Raw genomic sequence first — 20,781 nt, 5'->3', positions numbered from 1 at the left:
TTATACTGTCAACCGGTCCATATTTCGGATGGGAAATACTCCATCGCAAAAGGCCTAACCATAAATAAGTGCATTTCGCAACGTTTTCGGCTTCAGCTACAGCGAAAAATAAGTCTTCATTAGCGGTTAAAAGGCTGACTGTTTGACCCACAAAGGACTTGGCCATATACCCATTGAGAGAGACAGGGAGTTCTCTACTGTGTCGCCCTGCCGCAGCCTTAAAGCCGGAAATTTCCAAGCCCAACACAACAACAGGCAGCTGAAAGGAAAATGCTTAAAGTTCAAATTAAGCACAACAGCTGGCGAAAAATTGAATTGAAAGCAGGAGCAGAGCGGCAACAACAACCACACAAGGAGTAAAGCAACAAAGAGCCGCTTCTCCCAGTCACCCAAACCTCACACCCATTGCCCAAAACCCCACCTAACCTCCCTAACCTCCATTTTCAGCCATTCCATAACCCCGAACCCCGAAAACTCAACTCAACCCAAGGCATTTACACAGCGACACACACACACACACACGTACACAGAGGACACAGGAAAACCCTGAAAGAAAAACCGAAGCATGCTTTCGGGCCATCAGCTGGCCGTGTAAGAGAGTTTCGCTCGGAAAATCGAGAGTTTCTGTGCTTCTCTCAGTAAAGCACACTGGCGCCACTTTTCCCCAAGTGTTCAGTTAGGGTACTTGTTCGCGCAGGCGCTGGCATATTGAGTGGAAATTGGGGAAAAACCAGAGAGCCAAATCGAAGGTACCTTGGTTAGTGCTTTGAACAATGCTCAAGGGTCTGGATGTCAATAGTAACCATTTTGATTTAGCCTTCACCACGAACACCAAACAAGGCCGTAAAAATCAACTCGAATGCGTTTACGAAATTTTAATGTTCTGCCAGCCAAAGTTATGGCCTAAACTTTGTTTTGATAAGTGCTTTGATTAGGTTTAATGGCAATGGTTTTGGTACAATTAAACAGTTAATGGCACTAGTACTAATAGGGCGTTATTATTATATAAAAGAATATTAAAGTTAATACAAGGAGGTAAACTCTATAGGAAATATTCCCTTTTTTGAAAAATAATATGCTCGTGATGTATGGTAAAAGGATTAAGTCAGGTTTATTTACAAAGATTTAATCGTTCTCTTTTTATTTATGAAACATTTTAGGGATTTAAATGTGGAAAAAGGGGGTTGCAATGATAAAAGGTGTGTGGTTTTTATATCACATTAATATTGAACTATAAATATTTTGTTATCTTAATACCACAACAACTTCTATTAAATATTAGAAACATTTCAGAGAAGCCTTACCCTCAAATTAAAATAAATTCAAAACAATATCTTAAATTTATGACTTCAAAAAGAAGGAATAAAATAAAAATATAAATATTTAAAAATCAAATTCTCTCATTTCTACTCTTTTCATATTGATATCTTTCACATTCCCATCTAAATATTAGTTGCATTTTAAATCAGTCTAAACAATCAGCTTAAAGACCTTAATTCGTCAACACCTGAAATTATTTTTCAAAAATGGCAGAGACACTGCAAAAATGCCTCTGGTAGCCGCTTGTGTACAATTTCCTGGCTTTATTTATTCAGCATTCTTGATTGTTTTTTGCCTTTCCTGCTTCATTTCCTGAGCATGCTGCTCCTTCTTCTACTCCCACATTCACAATGATGCAAAGTGGCTGGCCCAAAGTCCTGGCATTATCCCGAAGTGTTTAATTACGTATGCTCCCAAGTAGGGGGGGGGCTGTAAGGGGGCGTGGCGCATATAGTAGTTACCGAGCAGTTGCAGTGCATAAATTATGTTAGGCCAAAGTGCAAGCAAAGTTATGTACCAGACGGACTGGGTTTGTTAGAAAGATTAACGCCTTCGTTTTGTTTTTTATGCTTTTTTTTTTTGTATGCTTTTTATGCTTATAACGTAACATACATATATACATACTTACCTTTAGTGCCTTATGCCACTAAGCCGTCTGCGAGGAGCTGGAAAAACAAACTGCAACGGAAGCTGCACCTCATCGCCATGGCTTCCCCCGCATTTCCGCCAGCGACTGTGTCACTTTCGGGCAACTGTTTCATGGCGGCCACTTCAGTGCCAACTACAGTGACAATAATAAGCGCCAGCAAAGCTCCTACGCTAGGGCACTGAGAGAAAAAGGGGGTGAATTCATTTTAACAGGAATAAACTTTAACGCTTTCTTGGTCTTTTGAAAATTTTAAAAAGAATGAAAAGGAAAAAAGCTAAGTTTATACATTTTTATATTATTTTTTTATGAAGAAACTATAAAATATTTATATGAAATTAAAGTTTAATTAAATAATAATGATACTAATTAAAACAAGGGACCCTTTAAATTAATTAACTTTAACTTTAACTTCACGTCACTTGAATATCCTTCAATTTTAGTTAAGAAATCAAGCATTTTTAAAGGAAAGTTGTTCTTTTATTGAGTTAAATCCAATTTAAAATTTTATAGTTATAAAATCACTATTTTCTTTCAGTGTCTTAAGCTCCGGATAAGGTGCGAAAGCGAGTAGTCGACTGTAAGTGTGTGTTTGTGTGTGTGTCTCTGTTAATGATAATGATGACAGTCTGTCGCCAACTGTGCGCCAGTGTGCTGCACTTGCTCCTTTATGCTGACGCTGTAGGACTCTCGGCGCGCTAGTTAAAGTTTTAATTTGGCATATTATAGTGGCTGAAGAGGCGCAGCAGGCGCTCGTTAAATATGCCCACAGAACACATGGAATTAGAGCCGCAAAACACTGCACTATGGGGAATTTGGCCATTTTTATGGTATTAATTAATAACTTTTAAACTAAATAATATATTTCGAAACTGTTTTTTTTATTATAATTATGGACTCTATAAAAAATGATTTTTGGAAAAATGGGCGTGGTTCCGCCCTCGCTTGACGAATTTTTTATTTTTATTTATATTTTTTTAAGTGTATAAGGAGATTTTTTCTTTTTTTCAAATAATATATTTTAAAAACATAATAAAAAAAATACATTGTCTTAATTTTCAAGCTCTTCGTCAGATATAAAATAAAAAACGTAATTTTCATATTCAATTTCTTCATAAAAGAGGTCCAGGCCTTCAAATTCGCTAATAACTTCCATTTGGAACTTACATTAATGCAAAAAAATTAGCTTTTGCCTTTTAAACTGGTAAAATGATTTGAGACATTAATATTTATATGTAATTAACTTGGAAAATGGTTTTTTCTTGGTAAAATTTGCTCGAAAAGACCTGCAAAAAAAATTAAATTACGCAGATTGTGCGGATTTGTGCACATTGAGAAAAATTGCCTTTTATTTAGAATGAATGCCTCTACAACATATATCGGACGTACAGCAATACAAAGACATATATTTTTTATAGGTCTCTTTAAAGTTAAATATTTTCTCAAAAAAATTTTCTTAGAGGAACACTTAGAAAAATCGCAATATATCAGTAAGACACGCACAGATCAATATATTAGTACACACTACACATAATAATTACCAGTACGATTGGTCTCCATCAAAACTTTAATCAAAAATTGGTTCTACTTTTAAGTTTTTCACTTTCAAAGTAACCGAATAAAAAATAGCTATTTTCAATCACGTGCATTTTGGCTACAACAGCCGACTTTAACAGTGGATAGGCTTAACAGTGCACTGTTAATTAACATTTCTGGTACTACATTTTATAGAGCCATATATTTTTAATATGTTTACATAAAAAAAACTCAAATATTTAAAGTTTGATAAAATGACTAAATACCACGGAAATGGCAAAATTCCCCATAGTGCACTGTGCACTGAGCGATGTACAGAAAAAGGAAGCGACCGGCTACTGCGACTTATGGCATTGAACTTAGCCAAAGGGGAAGAGGAAGGTCCTTGGGTGATGAGTTCTGTGAAGGCTCGAGTGGTTGTATCGACATCCTTGAGGGGCTTAAAATGAATAGTTGAAGTGGCCCCTAAAGCTGGGAAAAGCCACTACAGGTAGCCGGTATTATACAGAGATCATTTGGAGTAACGAAATTAATTATATGAGTGATTAGGGATTAGGAATAGGTAAAGGAAATATTTATTTTATAATTTTTTAGTTACTAGAAATATTTTAAAAATTAAGAAGCCTTTCTAAGACAAGAAAATCTGCAAAAGAAAGCATATTTTATTTTAATTACATAAGAAAATAACTCAAAAATCGTAAAATATGTAAATTAGTTCAAGAAACAATTATTTTACATTTTATTTAATTTATTTTGTGATATGTATACCAATTTCTAAGCTATAATTATTTATTCTCATTAATGTTTACCCTTGAAAAACTTTATTTTAATTAGAAAAAGCTTATTAGAAACTTGACACATTTATCTTGTTTAAATTTTTCAAAAAAAACAAACAATTCTTGAACTTAAACCCCTTAACTTGAGAGATAAGATACAAAAAACCGTTTTAATGGAGACCAAACACGTTCAGATTGTTTTGTTTATCGAGCCATTTTGCTATGGGATTCCCTTATTTCAGAGTAGTTAATGTAAATTAAATTTTATTGCTGGCTATAAAAACCGAAAAAAAGAAACACAAAAACAACTGTAAGTGAGATGCAATCGCCACATTGAAATACTGGTAAAATCAAACTCAAAGTCCAGTTCTGCGGCTATCGTGTATTTCACATGCTTTAAGCCATTTAGCAAATTATTCGCAATGTGCCTCAAACTCAACCCTTGAATATCAAACAGCTGAAAGGAATGAGAGAACAGAGAACAGACAGCCATCGAGGGCGAATGGAAATTTTTTGGCAAAGCATTTCCAATTCAATCAAACGCCCCCACACACACTCACACACATGCTGGCATTTAAATAAAAATAAACAAGGCAAAGGAATACTTTGAAACACTTTTAAGCATCATTACATTAGCAAATTTCCACCGATTCCGGGAGGGATAGGGTGATTTCGATTGAGACGATGGATCCCTGGGATTTCGATGAAAGGACTTGCGTCTGGCGTGTGTGTATGCGGGGGCGTGGCCGTGGCAATAACAAAGCATACATTGTAGCAACGCTAAAGTTGGCTCACTTCCGTTTCCTCTCCTTTTGGCATTTTCTAATTTCCATTCGCCCGAATCGTGGGAAATGTAATTATGGCCATACAAAACCCGCAGAACCCGTTTGCCAACGTTGGCCAGCTTTTGGTGTAATTGTCGTTATAATAAATAACTTCAACTGTCCGACACTTGACACTTGACATCAACTGCAGCGGAAGCGGCAACAGGAGCGGCAAAAAGAAAATCCCCCAACCTTTGGCCACGGGATGGGTGCAAGTGCATGCAAAGTGCCAGAAAAACATTCGCCATTGCCGCATATTTCAAATGCGGACACATGTAAAAATGCTGAAGCGCTGATAAGGACATTAACATTTGGCCAAACACATAGACACGCGGCCAAAAACGTGGCAGGAGGAGGGAGGGTTTCCTTCCGCATATGCGAAACATCAGCAACAAGAACAGCAACACAAACAAAAAAAGCGGAAAAACCTTCACCTCGTCGCTTTTGACACGCAAATTTATAACGGCAAAGGCGGCAACAAAAACTTGTTGTGGCCAAAAACATACAGAAGGCTACACGCAGAGAAAACTAGCAGAATTTGGTGTTTTAAAGTAAATTTAAAATATTTTATATATCATATTTGTTTTACATTAAAAATGTTCCTAAACCGCAAACGAGCGATTAAAGGAAGTGACAACGAACGAGTAAGGGACGATTAAGTAGAGATGATAACGAGAGCAGATCAACGAGTAGAGATGAGAGCAAGCGGCGTAAAAGAGCGAGTAAGCCATGAATAAGACAAGCAAGAGAGGTTTTTCGATTTTCTTTATTCTCATTTCAAGCTTGAAAATGTTTTCTAAATAAAATTAAATAAATTTCCTTATTGTTAATGTAAACATCTTTTTTCTCCAAGTGCCACAAACCTCCAAATCCGCCCTGAAAATAAAGGAAGGCACAAATTTTGAACGCATACAAATGCAATTTAAATTTACTTATTTGGAACCCCTGGGAATTTCAAATTATTTGCCTTTTCACGCAAATTTAGCGACCATTTTTCTAACAGAAATAAAACTCAGACAGGTGGGCCTCCGTCAGCCAGAAGGAGGAGGAGTTGGCATAGTTGGGGGTACTTCCCCTTCCACTGACATGTGTACACGGGCTGATTCTTGGGCGCAACTTTTTCCAGCTCCGGTTTTTTTCCTCTTAGACGGGAGGGGGTCGATTAGAAAATGCTTTTCCCCCCCACCAAAAAGAAAGTTACCCAAAAGGCTCTGACAAATGCTCTTTGGCCAGCATGTTGTTGCTTCTGCGGTGATTAATGACGTCGAAAGCCGAAAGCAGGATCTGCTCCGCGGGGATGCTTTGGCAGCTTAATTTAAAATGAAAATTGTACTTAATTTCTAGCTGAAGGGGGCGACAGGTTTGGGGCCTTGCTAGACTGATTATGCCCTTCATGGTTTTGCTTTGTGCCCTATAGGGAAAGCCATCCCTATGTCAGATCTTGTTCATTAGAAATGAGCTAACACAAATATTACATTTTGTCTTGTTTAATGAATTCTGTAAACTTTTTGGCGCAAAAAAAAAAAAAATATGCATTTTGAGAAATTAATTCTGTCTAGAATTATATTTATGAATGACAAGCTTTAGCAACTCAGGCAGAAAATACATTCTGGGAATAAACAACCCCAAAATTTACATACAAATTTGGGAGATTTTCTTAATAAAATAAGGGAATTTGAAGAGATTAAATTTATAATAAAAATTATAAACAAAAACATGCCTGTAACTTGTCTAAAAGTCAAAGTAAAAAGCTAATAATACAATAAATTAACCAAAAAGTCTTTGAATATATTTAAAATTTTTAAAAAATCACAATTTCACCTGTAAATATATCTCCATAAAAATCCCATTTCATTAATTACCCCGACACAACAAAACGAAGATAAAGTTTGCAGATTGAAACTCCCTTGTTTTTCTTTTAAGCCAAATCATTCCACAGATGTGTGTGGGGGGAGAGAGTTTATCATTCGAGTCGACTGACTGTCCCCACCACAAGCAAATTGAATTAAGATTACCACACAAGGATTTCAAAGCATTTGCGGAGAAGTCAAACAAGCTTTAGTTTATTATTATTATTGCGTCAGAGCGAAAAGTTTCAGCCACTCGGCGGCGTCGGCGGTGGTTGACTGCGGTGAGGAGGGGAAAAAGTGTAGATGGAGAGAAAACGTGGGTTGGAAAATTCTCAATCGCAATCTTATGGTTTATTTCTTTTGCACCAAAGCTACTTTATTTTGACAGCAGACAAACAAATGTCAGAATTGAAATTAAAAGGAAGGCAGCGACAGGCAGCAGCAGTCTGTGGAAAACTTGTGAAAAACACGCCCGCCGACTCAAAGACGTAGACGAAGGTTTTTCCAAGGGCTAAAGGGGGGAGTGTGGCCACAATACGCAGTTTCAATCAGAAACTCCGGATCCACAGCCCACGAATCCGACTCCGGACTTTAGACCCAAGACTCCAACACCGACCGGCTCTGGCTCAATTCCATCACCACCCACACGCACTGCTCCACTGACTTCCCTGTGCATTCTCAATCCGAATCCCAATCCCAACTCGCCTCTCGCCACTCGCTGCTTTCTTTTTTGTACATTTCACACAGCGTGAAATTTTCTAAATGTCATTTTGCTGTCATCTCGTGGATAATAAGATTACAACTACGCTGAAATAATAGGATTCAAATGAAAAAACTTTGCCGTCGTCGTCGCCTGTCTCCTTGGCGCGTCTCAACTTTCAATACGCACCGAGAGATATATATCTGGATTCTGATTCAACACTGGTACAGTGGTTGAATATAAAAAAGATAAATCTGACTTGGCGTGTTTCTAAAATTAGAAGATTGCTCTGAAATAATAAGAATCTTGTAAATTTTGATTGTCAGAAACATAATTCAGTGTAGAGTTTCTTAGGAAACTTGGTTCTCTACAGAAAACCAAAGAGATTATAAGCTATACTTTGAAAATTATTAAAAATAATAAGAGGAATTACAACTAATCATTACATCACCATAATAATTATCAGAATATCATTACAATTTCAAGCAATTATCTCCATGAAAATCAACACCTTTTGCACCATCTTTCGCTTGCTTATTGTTACTACTAAAAAGACAATTTTCTACTTTTAACGATGACTAGCAGTATTTTTTTTTGCCCGCTTAGCCCACTGTAGGCTAGGGGGCGTTGTCGTCATTTGGTCTCTGGATTTACCACCTGGAATGGGTCGCTGTGGAAAGTTTTTTTGATAGAGTGCCGCGATAATGAGTGAGCAAGCAGCCGCAAACTCCAACTCCAATGCTATAACCCACCTCCCATCTCCATCCCCATCTCCCATCTCCATTTCCTCCTACAAATCCCAATCCATTGGTAACTTGAGCGACCTATGATCTCGAGACCACTTGAGGCGTCGCTGTCTGTTCCACGTCTGCGTTCTATTTGTATAATTGATTCGATTCTCCCGATGGAGAAGGCGGTTTAATGAACCATGCTTTCGTGGTGACCATTACTTCAGATTGTCTGCGTGCCCTCGGGCCACAAATTGACGAAAGTACATACTTGCCAAGATGGCAAATAAAAAAAGAGCCAAGCCTAGGCATAAAGAAAACGGGAGAAAAACAAAACGAAGACCAAAACAAAGTCCAAAACCTATCAGCTGGCCTAAGATGGATCACTGCCCGAGGCAATAGAGAGAAACCGGCTTTTATTGCTCACGAATCAGCTATAAAAGCAGCGATCACAGCCCAAACCGGCATCAGAACTTCCCCAATCGTTCTAACAAGTCATCAGCAGCAACATGAACTCCTACTTGGTGATCGCTTTGAGTGCTGTGCTCCTGGCCCTGGCCATTGCCACGGTGAGTTTCAGTCTAGATTCTAGTTGGAAGTCAACAGAAAAGGACTAGAAACTAACTAACTAATCTTTTGATCCTTAGCCCATCGAGCTGAACGAGGATCAGAAGGCTCTGGCCAAGCAGCACGGCGAACAGTGCGCCGCCGAGCTGAAGCTGACCGAGGAGGAGAAGGCCAAGGTCAAGGCGAAGGACTTCAAGAATCCCACCGAGAACATCAAGTGCTTTGCCAACTGCTTCTTCGAGAAGGTTGGCACCCTGAAGGACGGTGAGATTCAGGAGGCTGTTGTCCTGGAGAAGCTGGGCGCCTTCATTGGCGAGGAGAAGACCAAGGCCGCCCTGGCCAAGTGCAAGTCCATCAAGGGTGAGAACAAGTGCGACACTGCCGTGAAGCTGCACGAGTGCTTTGAGGAATTCAAGCCTGTCAAGGAAGTCAAGGCCTAAGGAGTTTGGTTGGAAGGAGTTTTGGCAAATTGTGATTTGATTCCAGTGGAAAATAATTTAAAGTTAACAACCATTAATATGAAATAATTTAAATACACCCTTTGTCAGATGAAAGTCGCCTTGTAGTTTTATTTTTGCGTAGTGGTTTTTTTTTAGAAAAAAGAACCAAAGTTTCTAAAGAGAGTAAAGCGGTTTTATAATTTCCGAAAGTAAATCGAATAGTCACCAAATAAAATCTGATAAAATATTATTTGTAGTCCTGCTCACTGAGCATTGATGGGGCCGCAGACTCAGCCCTGCTCTCGCGGCGAGATGCCGAAATGGTGGCACGCTTGGTGATCGCTTCTTGAGTGTTGCACATTATACAGGTTTCAATAAAGAACTCCAGATTCGAGTCTACGAGAAGGCGAGCAATGGGCAGGGCATCCTCCAGGGCCTCCTTGGTCTGCTCCAGCTTATGCAGAACGGCATTGGCCTTGACTATCTGCACGATGCTCAGGAACTTCCACAGATTGCTCTGACAGTTTTGACTTTCTGGGTATACAAAAAAAACATTTAAGTAATACTTGGAATATGCCAAATTATCTCAGCTTACCTCTAATAGCCCGGCGAGCATTATAAGTACATTCTGAATGGCGACCCTGATCCAAGTGCGTTTGGGCCAGCTGGTGCAAGAGGTAACACTTCTCTATCGAGTACTTGGCAAAGACCATTCGCCTTTCCAGCCTGGCCGTGAGCTTTCTGCGTTTGATGATTATGAAGTAACAGCCTAGATAAATAGAATATGGATCTTACTTGGCCCTGTTGGCAGCCGGATCATTGGCATCTGGCTCAGGATGAGTCGAGCGATCCCCAAAGACCAACGAAACAAAGTCCTTGACCTTATCGGTTGGCATTCGCAGCAATCTAAGGATGGCCGAGCTGGAATTGGAATTGAAGTTCTTTGGCACTCGTAGCTGCTCGGCCAGGGCCAAGGCCAAGGTGTTGTAGACCTCGTTAAGGAACTCGAACTTCCAACACATAACACGGGAGGTCTTCAAGACCACATAGTCGCCCATTACCTCCTCTACGTACTTGCTCAATAGCTGTGCGCTTAGGGTTAGTATTTAATTTAAAAAAAACTTTCATTGCACTCACCTGAACCTTTTGAGCCTTTCGCAGAATTCGAATCTGTTTCAGGACCGTATTCATGGTGCGATGCGTCTGGTATTGTACGCGATACAGGTACGACTCCCTGTACCTGTCCGACATTGCCTTATTGCGGTACTTTAAGTAATTGACTAAATAAAGAGGACTACGCGATTGTAACATTTTCTGGTAAAAAACAATAATTAAATGGAGTTTAAAAACCAAGCACAGCGATCAAGTCTCACCATAAACTTGCGCACGATTTCGTATTGTTTTCGGGAGATATTGTGCAGAAAGTACGAGGACTCCTTGCACTGGGGCAGCAACAGGTTAGGATTCTTGCAAAGCATCTTCATAAAGAGTACATCGACCCAGGAGTCATTGATATACGATTGATGGAATATGTTAAAGGCCCGCTTCCGGCGTGCAATTTCCATGGGCGACAGCAACTCCTCCTCAACATCCTGGATACTCTGCACATCGCATTGGCCCAGCTCCTTTAGGACCTTCCACAGCGGTCTCGTGTCTACCTTTAACTTTTGTTTCATCAAGTTATTTACAACTTCGGCTGTCTTATGGTTTTTCGAGAAGAAAGCCGTCATAGCCTCGCCAGTCACATCCTCGATTACACCGTCAATCTAATTGGGATTGATTGGAGATTTTATAACTTTTCCTAGATTTAAAACTTGATTAAAATTAGGCCACTTACTACTACAACACGCTGTTCAAAGCTCTTTCTCTTGTTTCCGGTAAAAACGCGCATATTGTTATGCAATGCCGCCTTGCTGTTCTCAAACTGGTTTAATTCGTAGAGGACATCGCAGATGTCCAGCTGAATAAAGGCCTTTTCCTCACCATCAGCCTCGCGGGCCAGTTCTGCAAGAAAAACATAAATTTCAATAACAAAAATTCCTAAAAACTGTGGATAAACATTGCAAACATGCCTTAATTGTATCATTTCTTTCCTAAATATTAATTTTGTTAAAAAACTCACTGGCAGCATCGCGACTGTCCTGCAAGGCTCCAAGCATCTGGGCAGCCTTGCGCTTGGTCTGGCATCTCTTGTAAAGGGTCATGTGATCGCGTGGCTCCAGATCAAGGGCCTTGTTGAGATAGTGCAAGGCAAAGTTCTCCCGGCGGCGACGTGAATAGTAGGTGCCCCAGTCCCTGTAGATGTCGTGAAGAACCTCATCCGACCAGTCTATCTTCATCCATGGCGGCACCGCCTCGTCCACCTTTGCTTTTGGTATCTCAACGATGGAAGTCATTTTGCCGTTTCAACTAAATAATTTGTATTTATAAACATTTTAAAAAGAGGTTCTTCTTGGACCATACTCACTTATATCTTTTAGGGATATTATATGTTTCTTAAAGTGGGAAATATGTAAAACATCTGCTAAAATTGGAATATACAATAATTTTGTTAAAGATTAAAATACATGTGAATGATGCTGAGAGACGTAAAGGTCTGGGAAAAATAGCTGAAAGGGAAATTAGGTAAAAAAACATGGCTTGCTAGTTAAAGATTATTGAAATAAGACAAATAAAGTTAGTGGAAAGATGAGCTTAAGTCTCTCGTCATAAGTATCCTTCTCCACGATAATATACCAAATCATATATCATATATTTCAATTTGTTCATCATTTCCTATCAAGAGAAATATCTTTATTCTTTGAAATGGGATTCTAAAGGACATTGTAGAAGAATACATAGTTTAACCATTAAATCCCTTGACCACACACTTCTCGAAGTTGAAGACAAAATCGCATGTGGTGGCCGCTTTGGTGGCTCCGCAGCTGGTGAGCAGGGCCTTCAGTTTATCCGCCGTCAGACTACTGAATCGGATCTGGGCAAACTTAAGGATCTTGTCATTGTTCGGCTTGTTATCGTCGCCAATGAGTCCCAGTTTCTTGTAGACACAACTGTGGTAGCACTTTACGGCCTCCGAGGGATTGGCCACCTCCTTGTCGGTGGTCAGCAGGTTGGCATCGTTGGCGGCAATGTTCAGCTCCTTGATGCAAGCCTGTTGCATCTGCTTGTAAGCAGCCAATTCGGCAGCAGTCTGACCCTATTTGGAAATCAAAATGATCCTTTTTTATCAATCATTAAGGATATCTACTCGAAAGTTACCGCTGCTAGTTCGCTGAAGGCGAAAATCACGAAGACGACGACTATTAAACCGATGACTTTCATGGCTGCAAAAAGTATATGCACTGACTCACTGAGCGAGCTAAAGCTGTTTAAATACTCCTGACATTTCTATAATTCCAGTCTAACTTCCAACAATTAAGTTATTAAAATTCAATTACTTACATTATACAATTTTAAAATTATTTTCTAAAATAATTTGTTGAAGCAATTGGCTGTTTTTAATATTTTTGGCCAGCTGGCGTTTAAAAATCCCCGCCCCTAGGTGATCATTCGGGTCAGTGAGCTATAATTTAAAACCATTTTTTACTCTAGTTAATTTTGGATAGCTTTTTATGATATTAGAATCATTTTATGTGAAGAATGATACACCTTATCTTTCGCCGGATATATATAAATTTATAAAAAAAAAGCTTTTCAAAGTATTAATTACTTATTTTTTTTAAAGATTTGAATAATATGATTATGATTTGAATTGACCAAACCTCAGAGATGTGAAAAAAGTCAATCAAACTCTTAGTTTTTTACACTAATACTAAATGACAATTTGTCAAAAAGCCAGCTAAAAATTATACTTTAAATATTTCCAATTTCCCTCAGTGAACATGAGTGCCCAAAAGTGGGCTTTAAAATTCAGGAAATTATTTCTCTAACCAAACATTCTCTTATAATAATTATTTAGGTAATTTAACTTTAAAAGCTTTTCATGTTCTATCACCAAAAAAAAGTTTTTTTCATTGTTCCATGATTTTAATTTTATACAATTTAATTTTGTTTAAAAACTTTTTGAAAAGACATTGCTGAAGTATAGATTAAGACATCAAATAAAATGAAGAAAAAACCCTGGGACACATACTCGCAACCTACTCCGACTTGGTTGTGGTTACCGCTTCGTCAGAATGCTGAATACCATCGATGAAATCTGTGCCATCGGGACCAAGGCCCTCGCTCTCCGCCTCCGTCCGTTCGAGAATCTCGCGGATCCGCTGCTCCGCCTCCATCGTCTTGAGGTGATTGTAGCACAGATGCAGCTTGTAGGCCGCCTCGCAGCGAGTCTTGCCCTGCAAGTCGCTGCACTCCTTGATCTCGGCCTTCTCGTGCTGAATGATCGTCTGGACCTGGTTCTTGAAGGCCTCCTCCAGCAACACATTGTAGCGGTCCAGATCTAGCGTCTCGTACAGGCAGCTCACGAAGCACTGCAGCGGCTCATTATGCTTGAGATCGAGGAATGGCAGCTGGGCACCGCCGGGATAGTCCAAGTCGCCCAGGTTGTTCACCTCGCCTATGGACTGAACTGGAGCCGGAACAACTTCGTTCTCGCTGTTATAATCGTTGTTCATGAGGCTCATGTGGAAGAGCTTTAGCTGAGACATTGAAATCTCCGTTTTACGCATGCAGGATCTAAGCATCTCCTGACTAAGCTTGGGCTCGGTGATGTTTAGTGGATCCGGAATCAAGGTGCGGGTCATTGACATGTTCAGCGAGACGGTCAGCGAGCGGCTCTATAAAGGTAGGTATTTTTAAAAATTATTTAAAATATATAAAGGAATATATTACCCAAGCTAAGGGCATCAGAGCACTGAGTGCCAGGCCCACTAAGGATATCCAATTGGTTTGAAGAGACATTAAAGAGAGATTTTCACTATCAATCAATAGTTGTTCGAGTGTTAAAAAAGTTCAGAACTATAAAGCCTGTCACGGTTATACAGACCCCTTTTATAGGGTCGATTTCAGGGATCCGATCTCCTTTTTAATTGCTGTTTAATTGTTGTTCAAATCGATCGGAAAATGACTTTCACGCCTGACTTGATTTAAAGCCATCAAGCGATCTGGTTTGGGATCCAGATATATGTATAAATAATGTACCACGGTTCAGTGCATTGCCAAAAACATTTGAGGGCGTGAATTCAAATCAGCGTTGGCCAAAAGCCTCATTTGTCATATTAATGGCCTCTATAATTACGCAAAAAGAAAATGGTTTCGCAAAAAAAAATGTTTCAAGCTCAATTTGGCAGATGAATCTACAAACCATTTAAGTTCCGTTCCATAAAACTGTTGTTAAAAAACTGTTCGAGGCAATTACACTACATACGTATTTTTTTTTAAATGTATTGTTTGCCAAATTCAATTAAAATAATCACTGCAATTTTCAACTAATTTGTTTACGTGTCTAATCAGAGGTATTTTTTTTTATCCAGAGCGCTTTGAGAAAAACTAGAGGAAAAACGCTCTGAATCTTGAATTAGATTATATAGGAATTGATAGCAGCAACCAATTTAATCACATTAGTTGCAACCGCAGCTAGCTCGAGCTCGCCTTGGCCCTTCTCTAATTGACGGACTTAATAACAGTCTTGTGCTGATAACGGGGAACACGACCGCAGCCTCCCCGGCCACATCACATATTGGTCTTTAAGATCAAAGGAGCTCCACACGGACAGACAAAGGCGAAAGACAACATCGGGCCATTGGCAGTGGCAGAACCACCCTGCATCGTGTAGTTTTTCTAAAATGAAATTACATTAATGTGAGAACCGCAGGCTAACCCCCCGGCCAACCCGACTCCGTCTTCGACTTCGACTTCAACTCCAACTCAGATCCCAAACCCATCCCAGCTCCTTGGCCGACATTGAAAGCCAACTTAGCAGCAAGGAGACAAGCCAAACAAGACGGCCAAGACAAAGGCTGATGGTCGGGCATCGATGTCCTCCTGTCCCGGCCACATCACGCGTCCTGCTTCCTTTGACAAGCCGCCAAGGCGGCTGTCTACTTAAATGCATTAGCTCGCGGGGGTGGAATCCGATGATTGGGCTGCCTTTTTAATAGACATTAGTAAACGCATCACTGACTGTTGTTGGCCAGGCTCCCTGCCTTCCTTCCTTCCGTCCTTGTCCTTGTGCAGACAACTGCAACTGAAACGGATGCTAAATGGAACTGACATGACAGCCAGACCGTTCGCAGGAAGTGACAAAATGAATTATAGACGCCAAGTCCATCAACACTTGGGAAAAGTTTCAGGAATTATAGTCTAGGAGTTATAAAAAGAAATGAGAAATATAAGAAGGGATTAGTCATCATGCTGACCATGGAAATATGAAAACTGAAACGCAAAAACTATTGCCTACTTATGTGGGGGAAATTTTAAAGATAAAACATATTTTGGAAACCACTGAAAAGTTCTTCAATTACAATTAAATCTCTAGAAAACCAACTGATAATTTACTGTGTTTTCTATTACTTCCTTTTTCTCTCAGCGCAGAATCGTCAGTTTATCCTGTTTCTGCTCCAAATTCCCCAAAGCCAAAGCCGAAGCCAAAGCAATTGTCCCTTATGTCCCCCCCAAAAAGCGTCCCAACCCAAGTTAAACTGGTAAATGCAATTGCGACACGTGCTCAATGAATGTTTAATGATTTGTTAATTGGATTTGGGCTTTTAAAAACACGGCCGCATCCCCTTTTACCCTATGTCCAATTCATTTGTTCGACCGCCACGCATGTATACTCCTCTCAGAGTATCCTGCATCCGTAAGTTCCGCCGTCGCTCATCAATATTTATGCCAAACATGAGCGTGCCAATGCCTTTGGGATCGGTCCTCCGACCAAGGACTTAAGCCCCTGACGACGGTCTGACAGTGGGCTCTAATGATGGCCCACTGTTATGCAAATGGGTGCGTGTGCCCCAACGCAAATGGGTCAGACGCGTACAGTGGAGCCTCTCCATTGACACAAGACTCGAATATGCATAAGTAATTATGTATAAGAATTTCGTCTTTAATTTCCTTAGAGATCCAAAACTGTGTGGGGGTATGTCAAAGTTGCGAAAGTTATTTAAATGAAAAGTTTCCTTAAAAGTTTAATGTTTTTTTTTGGGGGTGGCTTCGAAGAAGGTTCGTCAGGTAATAGCTACAGTGGAAAAAGTTAGCTTTGGAGCTCCATAAAACTGCTACTTATGACTAAAAATTATCCAAGACTCTTGGTAAGCCGCAATTTCAGAAAGTCTTCATGAATCTTTAAGGTATTTTGCGTAGGTAACTTATGGAAGCCGCAATAACTCCCCCAAACTACTCAAAAATAAATCAAAACTAATCAAATACACTGCAATTTACATAAGTTTCTCATTGGTTATACTTTAGTTTAACAAAATTTGTAACAATTCACAAATAGAGATTATCACACATAATACATTTGGAGGTTGGGCGGCGGCGGCTTAGATGTGGGCGCGGTTGTTGTAGTAGCACTGGTACAGCTGGAAGGCGGTATCGCACTTATCAGCTCCCTTGAGCGAATCGCACTTGGCCTGAACGGCCTTGACATTGTCCTCACCGGCCAGGGGACCCAGCTTGGCCAGAACAACGGCGGGCTGAACCTGACCATCGACCAGGAAGCCAGTCTTCTCCAGGAAACAATTGGCGAAGCACTTGACCTTCTCGTCGACGTTGTCAAAGTTGCCGGCTCTCAAGGCGAGGGCCTGGTCCTTGGTGATGCCCTCCTGCTGGGCACAAAGGGCACCATTGGCATGGGCTGCTGCCTTCTGCTCATCGGACAATTGCAAGTCCTGTTTGTATGAGATGTAAATGCATTGAAAACCTTGAGCTTAATGGTTTAAAATCCCTACTTACAGCAACGGAAACGGCCAGGATGGCGGACAGGACAACCAGGAACTTCATGGTGGCGGAGAGATGTTTTTGTTAACCCTTTGATGGCAAAACTGCTTACTAGACTCTGCCAGCAACTGGCTTTTATATGATTTCAAGCCGAGCTTGGCTAGAGTTGTGTTTTGATTTTTTTGTTGCTTTTTTTTTTGTTTTCGCTCTACTCCGCTGCTCACGCCCCGTGTATGCAATTATATATATATGTCGGTTAGTTTATTTAAATCGTCGCTTTAATGATCTCTCCCGTCGTTTTGTTCTGTGTTCGATCTCAGTGATAACTCCGCGACTCTCTGAGTCACCCATTTCGGCTTAAAGTCCACTCGATATACAGGGCAATTAGTGCGGCTCAGTAAGTGCAGCAAGTTTATTACGATTTCCATTGTACTGATAATTGGCCACACACTAGAGCTCATTATCTGCGACTGAAGTAATTTGATTTCCATAATGTAAGTGCTAATTGTATTGTCAGTTTTTCAAACGATTAAAAAAATGTATATAGTATATGCCGTACTTCCCAAGGGTCACCGCGATCAGCGAAGCGTCAGATACTTTTTTGTTTACAATGGATCCCAAAACCTTAAACTTGAAATGCGATTTTTTTGTGGCAGATAAGTTTTTACGAAGGTGTTAGAAAAAGTGCAAATCTATCATGATTAAGCAACTTTTGGGTTTAAAAAAAGATAAAGAAAAGTAATGGAGAGATCTCTCACTCTTGGGAAAAACCATTCAGATACTTGACCAAAGATCAACAGGTTTCTATACTTAAAAATAACTTGAATTATTTAGCAATCATTAAAACTAAACAATATATAAAGAAGGAGGTGCATCAACCTTAACTGTTAATATTATTTATTTGTATTTTGTGTCACATCAAACTGCCCTCCTTTTAATAACCAAACAAACATATAAATCTTTTGGTTATCAGATAAGCTTAATAATTTTCTGTCAACTTAATTAATAAGACTATAAACCTTAAGACAAATCTTAAGTACTCTTTTATTAAAAAGCATTAAAAACTAATTTAGCCAAGAGTGACGCCTGCTAGGCCTTTATTTTTAATAAATCAGCATTTACATTCTCGTAACGATCGTCTGGCTTCAGCAAACCAGTTTTGTCTCCTCGTCATCTCTCCCCATTGTTTTTGGTTTATTTTGGCCAAAGTTTGAAGTCAAGTGCCGGGTATCAAAGTCTAAAATTCAAATGAGTCTAGAGATCTCAAGTCCATTCGATGAATCTGAACTGGTTTGCCTGATTAGGTTTTTTTGGCCCAGCAAAATGACGCTGTCTCTGGTGTGGTAATTAAAGTGACATGAATTCATGAATTTGTTGAACAGATCAGAACTGTTTAAGTGGGCCTAAAACGCCTCAAATTACGATAATAGAGGCAGTTACCAAAGTTTGGATATGCCTCTACGTGCAACAACTTTTGGTTCATCATATTTTATCAATATTTATTGCTGACAGCATCGATAATTCATGACCTACTCAAACTATATAGCCGTGCGCCTTTGGAGGTAAAACTTACCGGAGCAAACTCGTAAATAGTTACGCACGCCAGGCAAAACAAAATGTCAGAACGATTATTGCGGCCCATCGTCGCCTGCCAGGGCCACACAGCAGAAATAAAATATTTAAATAGTAATAAATTCATAATGTCATCGGGGGCATTCAGCCGGAGGGGTCCCTCCCAACGATTTATAGACAATAATAACTGAAAACACGAAGAACCGAGTGACTCCTCAAGTAGTTTGATTTCAGTTCAAGGAGTCGTAGAGGCGGAAAGTGCTGACAAGTTGTCCTTTTTTTTAGGTTGGAGTTGTTTTTCATCTGAAATATTTTGAGAGAATCGGAGAAGTTATTTATATAATATTTATTTTATTTGTATTTTAGAAAAACTTTCTATATAATTGGTTATTTAAGAACAACTTTCTTTCACTTTTTTTTCACAAAATTCTCCTTTGTTCCTAGTCTTTTTCCTATTATCCTTTTGACAGGAAAAGGAGTTGTCAGCACTGATGAGACAGCTTATTTACCTGGTGCAAAAGTTCGCATTGCTGTTTGTTTCCCCAAAAAAAAGTTTCCACAGAAGAAGCGAATATAAAACTGTTTTATCGCAGACATGATAGGAAGGGAACGGAACGGAGGGAGGGACTGTCGCATGTGGCTCATATATAATATAAATATTAAATACTATTTGGCATGCCATAAAAATATAAACAGCACATAAAACGACAATGAAAAACAATGGCACACGTTATTATGTGTGCCCCAGGAAAAGCCACTGCCAACGGCTAATGAAATGTCATCGGACCCGAGGGCCCGCGAGGTCTCGACTCCGCCAAAACTGAACTGAAATGCAAATGTCACGCGAAAAACTATTTGACGAGAACATTACGTTGACATAATAATAATAATAATAATATCCAGCCAGGATCCCCTTCCCCCTTACTTAGACTTAAAGCCAAAGGCTTTAGGTCTGACTCCAACAGTCATATGCAAATTTTACGAGCTTCTCATGACCAGTAATAAAAGTCAATTTATTAGCTATGAGAAATTAAAAAAGAAAAACAATTAAATAAGTGCAAAGCGTGAATTTGATTACGGTCAACGTTTTTGGGAATTACCTGGGCAAGGATTCTCTGTGGAATGGTTTTTTGGAAATTCCCTGGTTCCTTGGGCAATTGATAAGGTTTTTAGTAGGCCCCAGAAAGGCAATTAAATTCTTAATTAGATTGTATATTTTGGTAAAAGGTTTTTAAGAACGTTTTATGAATATTATATGACTTTTATATAAGGTTAAAAATAGTCTAAATTGTATACTAAGGCCTTAAAAATGTTATACAATTATAAGAAAAATACTTGTAGAGTTTTAAATATTTTAAAATACATTTCAATATTTATTACTATTTTCTACAGTTTGTTACTAATTATATTGAGGCTTCCAGGTTAAGAAAATAAAAATATTACATTATTTAAACGATTTTTTATTTGAGTTCTTGCCAAACCTTGTACTGTCCTTTAATTATGAAACCAATTTGTTGATTTTAAAGTTATTATAAATAAATAAAATAAATTTTAAAGATAAAACTACTCACTCGACCTAAAATATTTTCACAGCAAACATAAATTTCATAAAATTGATTATAGAAAATGTGCCACAAGATACAAAATTTAAATAGGGAACAAGTTAACATAAATATAACTTAATCTGGTCGTGTCCTAATTATTATGTTAAGCCATGTTATGATACTGACTGATAAAAATCAATAATTTAAAGATAATAAATGCAGCCGTTCTTGTATAATGGCAGCTTTGTAATTAATTATGTCCAGTGGCGAGATAGGAGCCCGCCCGCTCCCCACCAGAATCCGCAAGCCTAGCAAAAAGCTACAGAAATTCAATTAGGCTTATCCCATGCAATAACAACACCGACAGCAGCAGCAGCAACAACAGCAACAACAAGAGCCG

At 39.2% G+C, this 20,781-nt stretch overlaps 5 protein-coding genes across 5 annotated transcripts; 1 reads left to right on the top strand and 4 right to left on the bottom strand.

The window, feature by feature from the left end:
• Positions 1-8,827: 8,827 nt before the first annotated feature.
• Positions 8,828-9,501, top strand: Obp56a (Odorant-binding protein 56a). Its single transcript, XM_017177401.2, has 2 exons — positions 8,828-8,949; positions 9,028-9,501. Exons 1-2 carry the CDS (start codon positions 8,890-8,892, stop codon positions 9,385-9,387), a joined length of 420 nt encoding a protein of 139 aa, XP_017032890.1. The 5' UTR covers positions 8,828-8,889; the 3' UTR covers positions 9,388-9,501.
• Positions 9,502-9,558: 57 nt separating this feature from the next.
• LOC108082104 (uncharacterized) lies at positions 9,559-12,004 on the bottom strand. Its single transcript, XM_017177400.3, has 8 exons — positions 11,855-12,004; positions 11,510-11,796; positions 11,225-11,391; positions 10,761-11,153; positions 10,525-10,701; positions 10,183-10,472; positions 9,983-10,128; positions 9,559-9,921 (listed from the first exon to the last, which is right to left on the bottom strand). Exons 2-8 carry the CDS (start codon positions 11,781-11,783, stop codon positions 9,635-9,637), a joined length of 1,734 nt encoding a protein of 577 aa, XP_017032889.1. The 5' UTR covers positions 11,784-11,796; positions 11,855-12,004; the 3' UTR covers positions 9,559-9,634.
• A 225-nt stretch (positions 12,005-12,229) lies between these two features.
• Obp56b (Odorant-binding protein 56b) lies at positions 12,230-12,715 on the bottom strand. The gene is made up of 2 exons (XM_017177387.2): positions 12,646-12,715; positions 12,230-12,583 (listed from the first exon to the last, which is right to left on the bottom strand). The coding sequence occupies exons 1-2, from the start codon at positions 12,706-12,708 to the stop codon at positions 12,230-12,232; spliced, it is 417 nt and encodes a 138-aa protein (XP_017032876.1). The 5' UTR covers positions 12,709-12,715.
• A 727-nt stretch (positions 12,716-13,442) lies between these two features.
• Positions 13,443-14,290, bottom strand: Obp56c (Odorant-binding protein 56c). The gene is made up of 2 exons (XM_017177388.3): positions 14,221-14,290; positions 13,443-14,165 (listed from the first exon to the last, which is right to left on the bottom strand). The coding sequence occupies exons 1-2, from the start codon at positions 14,287-14,289 to the stop codon at positions 13,527-13,529; spliced, it is 708 nt and encodes a 235-aa protein (XP_017032877.3). The 5' UTR covers position 14,290; the 3' UTR covers positions 13,443-13,526.
• A 2,462-nt stretch (positions 14,291-16,752) lies between these two features.
• Positions 16,753-17,429, bottom strand: Obp56d (Odorant-binding protein 56d). Its single transcript, XM_017177408.3, has 2 exons — positions 17,281-17,429; positions 16,753-17,216 (listed from the first exon to the last, which is right to left on the bottom strand). The coding sequence occupies exons 1-2, from the start codon at positions 17,326-17,328 to the stop codon at positions 16,869-16,871; spliced, it is 396 nt and encodes a 131-aa protein (XP_017032897.1). The 5' UTR covers positions 17,329-17,429; the 3' UTR covers positions 16,753-16,868.
• Positions 17,430-20,781: the final 3,352 nt, after the last annotated feature.

The sequence above is a fragment of the Drosophila kikkawai genome, chromosome 2R (assembly GCF_030179895.1).
Source record: "Drosophila kikkawai strain 14028-0561.14 chromosome 2R, DkikHiC1v2, whole genome shotgun sequence".
Classification (NCBI taxonomy): Eukaryota; Metazoa; Arthropoda; class Insecta; order Diptera; family Drosophilidae; genus Drosophila; species Drosophila kikkawai.
This window is presented reverse-complemented; position numbering and strand designations above follow the sequence as displayed.

Excerpts from the sequence above, each read along its gene's own strand:
- Obp56c (XM_017177388.3), bottom strand. The coding sequence starts at position 14,289 with ATGTCTCTTCAAACCAATTGGATATCCTTAGTGGGCCTGGCACTCAGT. Across the intron at positions 14,166-14,220 it reads CTCTGATGCCCTTAGCTTGG|AGCCGCTCGCTGACCGTCTC; the intron begins GTAATATATTCC and ends CTACCTTTATAG.
- LOC108082104 (XM_017177400.3), bottom strand. The coding sequence starts at position 11,783 with ATGACTTCCATCGTTGAGATACCAAAAGCAAAGGTGGACGAGGCGGTG. Across the intron at positions 10,702-10,760 it reads AAATCGTGCGCAAGTTTATG|AAAATGTTACAATCGCGTAG; the intron begins GTGAGACTTGAT and ends GTTTTTTACCAG. Across the intron at positions 9,922-9,982 it reads TGCTCGCCGGGCTATTAGAG|AAAGTCAAAACTGTCAGAGC; the intron begins GTAAGCTGAGAT and ends TTGTATACCCAG.
- Obp56d (XM_017177408.3), bottom strand. The coding sequence starts at position 17,328 with ATGAAGTTCCTGGTTGTCCTGTCCGCCATCCTGGCCGTTTCCGTTGCT. Across the intron at positions 17,217-17,280 it reads TCCTGGCCGTTTCCGTTGCT|GACTTGCAATTGTCCGATGA; the intron begins GTAAGTAGGGAT and ends TCATACAAACAG.
- Obp56b (XM_017177387.2), bottom strand. The coding sequence starts at position 12,708 with ATGAAAGTCATCGGTTTAATAGTCGTCGTCTTCGTGATTTTCGCCTTC. Across the intron at positions 12,584-12,645 it reads CCTTCAGCGAACTAGCAGCG|GGTCAGACTGCTGCCGAATT; the intron begins GTAACTTTCGAG and ends ATTTCCAAATAG.
- Obp56a (XM_017177401.2), top strand. The coding sequence starts at position 8,890 with ATGAACTCCTACTTGGTGATCGCTTTGAGTGCTGTGCTCCTGGCCCTG. Across the intron at positions 8,950-9,027 it reads TGGCCCTGGCCATTGCCACG|CCCATCGAGCTGAACGAGGA; the intron begins GTGAGTTTCAGT and ends TTTGATCCTTAG.